The sequence below is a fragment of the Vigna umbellata genome, chromosome 3 (assembly GCF_029865625.1).
Source record: "Vigna umbellata cultivar VRB3 chromosome 3, Vumbellata_1.0, whole genome shotgun sequence".
Lineage (NCBI taxonomy): Eukaryota > Viridiplantae > Streptophyta > Magnoliopsida > Fabales > Fabaceae > Vigna > Vigna umbellata.
This window is the reverse complement of record NC_142167.1, coordinates 48321985-48333681: the sequence shown is the minus strand read 5'-3', so window position 1 is coordinate 48333681 and position 11697 is coordinate 48321985. Positions and strand designations below refer to the sequence as shown.

The 11697-nt window shown below is 28.6% G+C and overlaps 1 protein-coding gene across 1 annotated transcript; it reads left to right on the top strand.

Moving 5' to 3' along the window:
• Positions 1-436: 436 nt before the first annotated feature.
• LOC124835842 (putative transmembrane ascorbate ferrireductase 3) lies at positions 437-1711 on the top strand. Its single transcript, XM_088110664.1, has 4 exons — positions 437-577; positions 890-935; positions 1016-1215; positions 1319-1711. Exons 1-4 carry the CDS (start codon positions 461-463, stop codon positions 1580-1582), a joined length of 627 nt encoding a protein of 208 aa, XP_087966790.1. The 5' UTR covers positions 437-460; the 3' UTR covers positions 1583-1711.
• Positions 1712-11697: the final 9986 nt, after the last annotated feature.

The window sequence follows — 11697 nt, the reverse complement described above, 5'->3', positions numbered from 1 at the left end:
TCAAAATCCTTACAATTACTCAAAACATACGAACAAATATCGGAAACCCTGTTATCTGATATTCGAAGGTGAACTAAGAAAATCCAACAACGTGAAACACCAATTAACTTTTTTCTGAAGGAGTAAGTTCCATGTTGTCATTTCTTTTCTTTGCTTCCATTGGTATAACTATTTCGTTTTAATAATATAACTATTTAAAAAGTAAAAAAAATTCCAATCCAACGGTGTGGCTTGGATTCGTGTTTATAAAATATACCAATTAAGAAGTAAGAACATATGCCTATAGTATGCAACATAAAGAAGATGCTTGCTAAATTCCCAAGTCTCTTTGTTCCAAATTCCTAAACTAAGAACACAAGCAATGCTTCCTCTTCTTGCTCTTGGTTTTATAACAAAAACTCAGGAAATTCTATATAAGAATGAGGCACACTATAGCAACATAACAGTGTGAGAGGAAAAGATGAGTTATTTGGCACACTTGTTTGGCATCATAGCCTTCATCCTCTTGCTCATCTGGTTGTTGCATTATCGTGAAGGAATTGAGTATGATTCAAACAATGGATTACGTGTCTTCAATGTAATATGGCTTCCTCTCTATCCCATTTACCATTTTCGATATCATAATTAGGTTAAATTATTTGGTGGGTCTTTCATAATTTTAGTTATAATTTGAAATTTTGTTTATTTCCGTTGAATTTATTAGGTTTTAACTATTAAAAATTCGAAATAAATTAGAAGTTTTACTGAATAAAAATGAATAAAATGAACAATATATGAGTATAAGAATTCATAGTTTTTTTTTTTAATTTAGAAATAATGTCTTAATTTCTTATATAAATTTCTTCATGAATTATTAGTCTGGAATCTTCCATTTATCACATATATGCAGGTTCACCCATTTCTGATGTACGGCTTCATCTTTCTTGCTGGTGAAGGTATCTCCAAATCAAGAACTTGAACATTATTATCTAATAGTAAAATTGTTCTCGATGTTGATTGATTGAATTGAATACAGCTATTTTGGCATTCCAAACCGTACCAAGTCAAAGGAAAACAAGAAAGTTTGTTCATATGACACTGCATTTGGTTGCCCTAGTTCTTGGCATTATTGGGTTAAGTGCTGTTTTCAAGTTCCATGATATGCGTCATATTCCAAACCTTTATAGCCTCCATTCATGGATTGGCATTGCCACCTTTTGCTTGTTTGGACTCCAGGTAAGTTTAACACCAATCACACATATATATTATATATATTCTGAAAATTTGAGAGGAGTTGGATGATGAAAATTGAGTGTGGATGCTTAATGATTGTTTGCAGTGGGTTTTTGGTTTGGTTGTGTTCATGCTTCAAGCAGCATCAGACTCAACAAGAGCAAAGGTGCTTCCATGGCACAAAGTTGGTGGAAGAGCACTCATGTTCATGGCAGTGTGTGCTGCTGAAACAGGGTTGATGGAGAAGACCAGTTTCTTAACTAATTTAGGACTGCTGAAGCCTCATCACCGTGAATCCAATCTCATCAACTTCACTGGTCTTGCCATTCTCTTGTTTGGAGTTTTTGTTAACTTTTCTGTTGGATTCTAACTCCATTAATCATTAAATTGTATTCATCAACTATCATTTTTATCTTTCTTAATTATTCTTTACTGATTTTGTAATAAAATAAATTGTTTCATTAGTAGAATGGTTTGCATTAACTTCACTTAATTGCATTTTTTATTATTTAAAAAATGTTATTGTTTCTTACAGGAACTAAATATGTTTTTGTTCATTAATGTGAAAATCGAAATTAATTTCTCTAAAACATTTTGATCCAATTTAGTTTTCTAATTTTAAAAATGTATAGATAGTTAAGTTTATTGGACGTTTCAAACATGTTTCCTAACTAATATTGAAGTAAAAATACATTAAACAATATAAACAACTCAAATCTTATCATGAAACACGTCTGATAAATTAAATAAATTTAACAAATTTTGGTTAAAATAACTAAATCAACACATTTTTAAAGTTGAGGATTAAATTGGGCAAAAGTTTTGAAAATGGACTAATTTTAATTTTCACATTAAGGGACCAAAAGCATATTTTACTTGATAAAGTACAAAGGCAACTAAGAAAGTCAACCCTGTAGATGTGACTTCAACTATATCAAGTAATGGCAACCAATATTTGTTGCTTTTGTATGTCGTATCCAACAACAAAACAACTTTAAATGCATTCTACAATTTAACTCCATTAGAATGTGTCCAAAAAAGGTCACTTACCAACTCAAGTTTGTTGACACATCTACTCCAATGGATGTATTTATCACGATTCAACCTCATCATCAGCTTTTGCAATTTAGTTCTCAACCCTCTCAATGATTTTTTGTATATATATCTTGCATTATATATTTGTTTGATTGTTGTCACATTATAATCATTATTTTCTTTCAGAATCAGTAGAATATTACAGGCTTCATTTTACTCTTAAGCATATCAATAAGAAATTATTGTTCAATGGGATTTAACCTTCCAGCAAAAGGGTGACCAATAAACTTTATGTCAAATCATGGTTATGATATCCACATATAACTATTAAGACAAGATTGTCTAAGCAAATCTTGTTTTGAAGTTTAACAAAAGTGTCTTACGAAATAGTGTTTATAAAATAAATGTCTAAGAAAAATACAATAAATATTATATATAAAAGATATCCTAAACGCTAAATGTTACTCAAACAGACTATGCCTAAATGTCGATTCATGTACAATGCCTAAACGCTTAAGAACATACTTTATTGTATGTTATGTTGTGTTCTCTTAGTCTATGTATATCAATATGGAACAAAGCTTTATTCAAAATTTTTGCATTGAAACAGAAGAGCGTTAAGAGATAGGAAGACATTATGGAAATGTTTCCTCAATGCCTTTGATTTAACGTATCCATACAAGCAGCTGCCTTTGTAAGAACCAACATAACATTTAGCTTCGTACAAAAAGGCTACTCACCTATGCTAAAGTCAATGCTCTGTATTTTGTGAATTTCCTCCCTTCCCTCCTTTCCCATTTTCTAAAGTTTACCCGTGTTTCAATAGGACACTCACATTTTATTGTGTCGTAAATACTCGACTGAGGTTTATATTTTCTTTATTGACCACCCGTTTCACATCCTAACAAGACAGACTTCTTTATCCTAGGTTGACTAATAACTTGAATAGATCTTATAATTACGAAAATAAACCCAAGGTAAAAAGCAATCCCTCTAATATACTCAATTAAGTCATCATGTGTGAGAAAAATCTTATCAGTTGTAAAATTATTTATATAATCTCTCTCACATTTCATTGATAAAAGAAGAGAAATCTAACACTTATATAATCTCTCTCACATTTCATTGATAAAAGAAGAGAAATCTAACACGAAACTCTAATTTACTTATAATTTTTCATCTTACAATATAATCACCTATAGCATAACATGACCGTCATTGAATGTCTCACTTCTTCAATAACAATATTGATGATAATATCTTAATAAATTATTAAAAAAAAAAGTTCTGCAAATTAAAAAGAAAAAAGAAAAAAACTTAAAAAAAATTAAAAAAGATACGGGATTTCGAAATATGGTCAAAATGTTAATCGAATTTTAAAATCTAATTAATGACTTAATCGAATTTCAAAAATAGATTAAAGTCTTAAACCAAATTTTAAGATGCGAGGTATGCAATAATTAGTGATTACTTAATTTTTTTAAAAATAATTTTACCAAAGGCTAGAATGGTTCACTTGGAGGTGCATGGAGAAGCACCCATGTAATAGCTAGCTTTTCTTTCAAGTCTTGCGCATGATTTTGACTGAGGGATAATGTTGGGATTTCCAACTGAGGGATGCAGGAAAACAAAGGGGTGCAAGAAGAAATGCCCTTTGGGCTAATTCTTTCTGCATCCGTACACACTATTGCTTCTTGAACCCAATAATTATTACATGTACCACCACAATAATATATATGAAGACTCAACAATTATTCACCACTCCACCGCACCATCTGCTCATGTCGTTACTGTCTCTTCCATGGTCACTAGAGCTGCAGAAGAGGAAGAAGAAAAAGTGAAGAATACAGTAAAAAAAAAGAAAAAAAATGTGGAAAAATACTCATTTTACAAAGCTCTTTTTTAAATATATTTCATGTGTTGTAGAAATTTTTTTAAGACCATATTTTATGTAGACATATTCCAATTAACTTATTCCACAAGATTATATATGTTGTGAAATTCTTATTCCGAAAAACCTGTTTTAAAATACATTTTAAAACTTTTATTTCGAAAACTCTTTCTAGAAATCTTATTCCAGGAATTTCAAAAAAACTGTTCCAAAACATGTATTCCAGAAGCAATTTTTTCAGAAAGTAAAATGACAATTTTGATAATTTGGAGGGTGCGCAGAGAGATGTAGGAAGTAAAAGTCCAATAAAATTTATATAATTATATAATATTTTTATTTTTATTTGACGTTGAAAAAATATATTTTTGTACACTAAATTCTTAATAATGTCTATCTTTTATAGAAAGTCATTTAATAAATAAGAGTTTTTACGCCTGTTATCCAATAAAGATAAAGATAAAACAAACATTTTATACTAAGGAAGAAAAAGGAAGTAAGTATAAGTTTTTATTTAAGAAAAAAAAATAAACATAATCAATACTCAAAGAAAAACAATAAGAAAAAAAAAAGGTAAAAATAATTTTGCCATAAGAAGTGGCCTAGGTATAGCATAGAGCAGTGAATATGTTTGATCATTTTTGGGACCTGAAAAGAGGAAAGAAAATAACTTTTGAAAAGGTTTAGGAATGAACTCCAGAGCAAAAGTTAAGGCATTAAAATATTGTCGATTAGGGCACTGGTCCATGGGATAATGAAGTGCATATAATTATGGCAGATAAGAAAACCTCAAAAACTTGAAACAAAAATAAAACTATAACACTTTTGAAATGGTGAGGATGATGAATGATTGTCCATTTCAAACTATGAACAGTGGAAGGTGAAGGACCACACTCACAATGTTGCTTTCTATCATTCTTGTAATTTTCTTTTTGGTCAATAACTTTTTATAGGCATCCATTAATTATCAGACTAACCTCAAGATAAAGGTGTTAGGTTACTCATTAGGTTAATCACTCTTTAAACTGGTAATACCAAGATTTAGATCTCTATCTTTTTTTATTTTTACAGTTTAAATCCGCCTTATAACATAAAAAATATATATTAACAAAGTTTGAAACATATTACATATTACATTTAAGCTAATAACCACTTTTGAATTTTCCAAAATTTGAAACATATTACATAAATAAATAAAAACTAGCATTACATGCATTGAATTTTCTAATAGTAAATATTTAGTGTTTCGGTGTGTAGGTTTAGTAAAACGATAATTTCCTTGAAAGACAAATATTTTCGAACTCAATGATTTTCAACCTATCCATCAATATTTCTAAAAGTTGTTTAACTTAAAAATCATCATCAAACAATAGTTTATTCAATACATCAATAAATTTCATCATCAAACTTTACTTTAAAAATGTCCAACCATCGATTTTTCCATCAATCGCCCATCATTCATGTAATTATACATTATATCAAATTAATATAAAATTATTTAGCCTGGGTTGAAAATGGAGAGAAATATAAAGCATAGAAGCGACATCAGCATGCATTGATGAGTGTTGTAGTGGCAGTTTAGTTATGTTACGAAATCAATGTCTTTGTCATTTAATTGTGTACATCTTCCCCAAAAGAGCCACAGAGAAAGTTGAGCAGCATGCATGTCAGTTGTGTAAGAAAAAGACTTCCCACATAACACACTCATTCAATTTATGTTAATGTCAGTAATTGGAGTTACAGTAATATATTTATGGTATGCAATATTATGTATTTATCGATCTATAGATAGGAAATAATTAAGACTAGTCAAATCTTATTAGTTGATTCAAACTTTTACCTTAATGACACTCTTTGTTCAGTTTTTTTTTTCCTTATGATAAGTGGTGGCCTTAAATATTATGGTATTGTAAGCTCATTTTTAATATATTTCACAAACAATATTATGGTATTATAAACCACTGATTTCCTATGTTGTTAAGACTTTTATGGACCTATTAAAATATTTTCTATGTTGATAAGGCTTGAGTGATTCTTCCTACACCTCATCATCCTGCACCTCCAATTTTACTTCTTTACCCTTCATTTAATACAAAGTCAAAACTTAATTAATTAATATTTCCTAACCGCACTTCGAAGTGCGTTTTCTAGTGGTCGCACTTCGAAGTGCGTTTTATATGTTTCTGCCGCACTTTGAAGTGTGTTTCTTGTGCATGTTTTTCTTTTATTATGTTTTATGCTACGAATTTAAAAAAATACATATATAATAATTAAATAATTACAAATAAGTCCAAAATAATATTTAACAAAATTTACAGATGATAATTATAATTTAATTCAATAAAACATTTAATAATTATTTCAATTTCATAAAAAATTAAATAAAATTAAATACATAATAAATAATATATTACGAAAATAATAATATGTTCAAAAATAAAAAATTCAACAAAATTTAACAAACAAATAAAATAAATCAAAATATATTAAAAGAAAACATTTTATTTAACAACTAACAAAAAAATTAAATTTATTATACTAACCTAATAAAAAATAAACCTAATGAAATAAATATATACTAACCTAATAATAAAAATTAAAAAAGCTATAGTTTCAAAAACCTAACGGCATTTGAAATCCGGCAACAACTAACGCACTTCCATGTGCGGTTAGTCTGAGCCGCTTTCCGCAGATCCAAATGTGGTTTCTCTCCACCGCACTTCCAACTGCGGAAGTCTGTGACCAACGGCGGCAACGTGCTCTCCGGCGACGAACACGAATTGAATCTCCGGCAACCAGCACGAAGCGAACACCCAACCAAGCACATGCATATTGTATGACAGCAAACAAAGTAGATGCATGAAGGGTACTAACCTGGACGCCAGAAACACCTGAGATTTGTGAGGAAAACAACCACGAAGGACGAACGTTGGCACAAGAGGGAGGGCGGTGGTAGAGGATACGGGGGAGAGAAGAATGGCAGAGGAGGAGGACGGAAACAGAGGGAGGAATGATTTTGAAAGGGGTGTAGGGTTTGAGTTTGAGATGCGGCAGAGTTTCAGTCAACTTTTTAAAAATCCAAAATATTCTCGTTGACTGTGCCAGAGTATACTTGGAATTAAAATACATTTTTTGGAGGTGCAGCACGAAGGTCATGAGGTGCAGGAGAATCACTCATAAGACTTTTATGGACCTATTAAAATATTTTGTTTTTTAAATTATAGTATTAATGTAGAATATTCATTAATTAAATTTATTGGTGATTTTGAAAAAGAAAAATGACTGTATTCTAGTCAAATTTATCTTTTCCTTCCATAAATTGATCTCTACACTTTATTTAAAAATATTAAATCTAGTAACACTCATTGTGAAATAAAGCATTATCATTTTCTTAACCTAAAGGGAACCTTCTCTTTGAGAAAGTGCAGACCTTAATTATTTGGTACAAACCTTCTCTATTTGTCTGTATGTTGGACAGGGAAACCTCCTTTAGATTTAGTGTGCCATTTTACAAATTAAGTTCCCTAAAATTAATGATTTAACTTGGAATATAAGCAAAGAATAATATAGTTTAATAATATAAAACTAAAGTGCATGATGGCTCAGAAAGACAGAAAATAGAACATTTAATTAGTTGGAGCTATCTTATGAGTTTGACATGTCGGGAATAAATGATGTGAAGAGGTCCTACAAAACCCATGTACATGAAAGAGTAAGGAAAAGTATGTTCAACATGATATATGGAACCCACCATAACCTACAATATAATTCATACTGTTATATATTCTGTAAGAAAAATCACATTGTATATATAGAGATATTATGTTTTGGTTATATAGATCTTAATGAATTTGGTTTGACACAATGGAAACTAGTTACATGATTAAGGCATGTGCTATATCATATACATAGTATGATTGATGTCAATATATTATTAATATGTTGTCAAAATGAATAGTTTTTATTAAAATAATCAATTTCTTTTTATTACCTTATAATTGATTAGTCTATATATATATATATATATATATATATATATATATATATATATATATATATTTAAATTTACTTCAATAATAAAAGAATTAAACCACATTCAATATTAAAGTATAAAAAATGGTAACAATTTTTTTTCAATTTATAAGATGTCATCTCTTATAGAAATAAAGGATATTACACTGGAATTTATCTCTTTTGTGGTTAAGTTTTTTTATCATTATGTTATATTATTTATGTCTTATAATTTTCATAATTTTAATAAAAATATTCTATCTTATAATCAAATTACACATGTTATTGGACTTGTAACTCAACATAACCTCTGTTTTTCATAAAAAAATAAAATAAGAAAAATCATTACCACTTCCCACAACTTTAGTTTGAGAAAAAGTTCATTATAACTGAAGTAATTGTGAGTAAGGAATTATTTTGATTTAATTGAAAACACAATATCTTATAAATTCACTAATGATTTTCATTCAACATATATACCAAGACTTTACAAATTTATAAAAAAATAGTCAGACTTATAACAATTTCAATTAGAAAGTCTTTTGAACTCCTAACCACTTATCTAAAATCTATCAATTTTAAATCAACTATTTCACTTTTGTAAATTACTTTATTTTTGAAAAATTTTCATTGGTTTTTCAATTATAGAACATTAATAATTTTAGATAAAACCTTGTAAAAATCTAGTGCAATCTATTTTGATAAAAAGAAAATAAGAAATTATAATGACAACTACAAAATAACATGAAAAAATTATAATGAAAGTTTCAATAAATAATTTCATGTCATTTCTTTTAAATACTTTACTTATCCGTACTAGAAGTGAACTTTAAGTCTGACTCAACCCATAAAACCGGTTACTAGGATGTGGTTTGCACGCACTTAATATCGTTAGGATAAACTCTAACCATGACTCTGATAGAAGTGGACTTTAAACCTAACTCAACTCCACAAAACCAGCTAATAAGGTGAGGTTTGCACCACTTATAAAATATGAATTGGTCTTATTTCTAGTTGATCTGAGACTTCCAACAATCAGGAAATTGATATTTTATTTTTTATTTCTACATTTACATTTTATTTTTATTCACTTACATAAAAATGATAATTTATTTTTAAAAAATTCAAGGTAAATATTATTTTTCTTACAAGTCAAGCTGACATAGATGATAAATACACCAATGATTTATTATTACATAAAAAATCATTGAAAAATAAAAGTAAAAGACATGAAACCAAATCAAACTCAGAAAAATATACATAACAATAACAATAAACTAAACAAATCTATGAGTAAAAAATGTATACCAAATAATAATATATAAACACTGTTTAAACTATAGGACCAAATCTATGAGTATCAACGCATTTTCAAATTGAATAAAGAATAACGGGACGGTGCCTACCTCGGGACAGGCACTGTCACTTAAACCTTTTTTAAATTTTAAAGGTTTAATGTCTCGGTAGGTCCCTATTTTCGGCGTGAATCTCAAATAGGTCCCTTTTCTTTTCGGCGTCTCAATTGGGTCCCCATTTTTGTAAAATTGTAACAATTAGGGGTCTGCCGTCAAATTGGACAAACGGCCGTTTAATTGTTTCTTACGTGGCATGAACAGTGTTTTCAGTAATGACACGTGGCATGATTCCCATCTGACACGTAAGAAACAATTAAACGGCCGTTTGTCCAATTTGACGGCAGACCCCTAATTGTTACAATTTTACAAAAATGGGGACCCAATTGAGACGCCGAAAAGAAAAGGGACCTATTTGATATTCACGCCGAAAATAGGGACCTACCGAGACATTAAACCAATTTTAAATTAAGATTTTTATTTCAGTTATGTTTTTTTTTTTCGTTATTAGAACTTTATGATATAATAAGTAATTTATTAAAAGGAGTTATCCTTTCTGCTCAAAGTTTTTTAGAATATGATTATTTTAGACAATCATTCTTCTACTTTTGTTATACACTTTTTCAGTCATCTCATAAGTTGTTAATTTGGGTAGCTATAATAATTTCTACATGTGAAGTCGTTCAGTTATATTATATGAATTGCATATCAAAAGTTTGTTCATGTAATCTCTGTTATTTTATAAAAGTTAAAATATCACACTCTGTTATATATGGGAGACCATTATACATGTTAAAAAAAAGTATGAGTGCAATTTAAACAAATTTCAGGAGATGTCATTGTAATTTCCTTCATAATTAATTGTTTTTCATATAGAGTTTGGAAGTAAATTCTCCATGAAGTACAAGTTAAAAAAATTTAATTTCTTATAACTTCAAAATGGTTTATATATAAATTAAAAACAAAAAATATTTTAGAAAGCTTAATAAAATTAATTATTTCAAAATTATTTTATATATACTAGTTTTAATTTATTAAAAAAATTAGTTACACTTTACGTTATTATTTTCACCACGTGTTTTTGAGGAAATTTGTATGAACAAACCCATAAATTTCTACAAAACTTGCGAAGCGTTTTACAATTATAAACAGAAGATATTTCAGAGTATGTTTATCCAAACAAACCCATAAAGAATTATTTCTTATCAATTGAAAAAGGCATAAAGGAAGATAGAGAAGATATTTGAGGATTGTGTTTATCCAATCAAACCCATAAACAATTATTTCTCATAAGTTGTTTATGATTGTATCAACTATAAAATAAAAAAGTGTAATAACTTGTTAATAAAAATTTTCATTCAAAATATTTCGTTAAATTGTTTGAAAGATAATAGATTAGTTATAAAAGAAAGTTGGAGACGCTATAACACAAAAATAAAATCACTGATTATTATTAGTTTATATTTTTTATTTTCTCTATTTTATAGTTTTTTATTTTCAGGAATTTTCAATTTTAAATTCTTTTTAAAATTATATTTTATAGCTTAAATTAAACTATATTATAAAACCTTCTATCGACTTTCACAACTAGATATCTTACTTTATGTGAGTTGGGATACTTAGTAGAGTCTCGATAATCTCCTTCTGAACCCCTACCCAATACATATAACACAATATTGGAATGTTTTTTTCCTTGATAGTCATTCCAAATCCATCACATTCCAATTATGTATTATCATCTCATTCAACATGTAAACATCTCTTATTCTCATATAATTATAAATCATCACACCATTTAATACATATGTATTTGACCTGAACCCTAAATTATCTCACTACACACTCATCTATTGTTTGTTTTAAATTACATGTTAATAGTCAATCATTCATTTTCTATTACATTAGCATAACATTCAATTACCATGTTTTCATTAAATACACCAAAATTTCAAGATGCATTACTCTACTCACAAACTTCTAATCAAAGATCTCAATGGTCAAAGTGAAGGATCATATGTCTAGGACAAATTATCAAAATTTTAGTTCAATACAATGATTAACGAAGCATGAATCCCAATTTTTTCAAGATGACTCAAAACAGAAAATAGAATAGTGCTTATCACTGGAAAAGTGGTGTTTGACACTACAAAGCCTGTGACTCATTAATTTGAGAGTGCCCAATGGTTCAAAAGTGGTGCC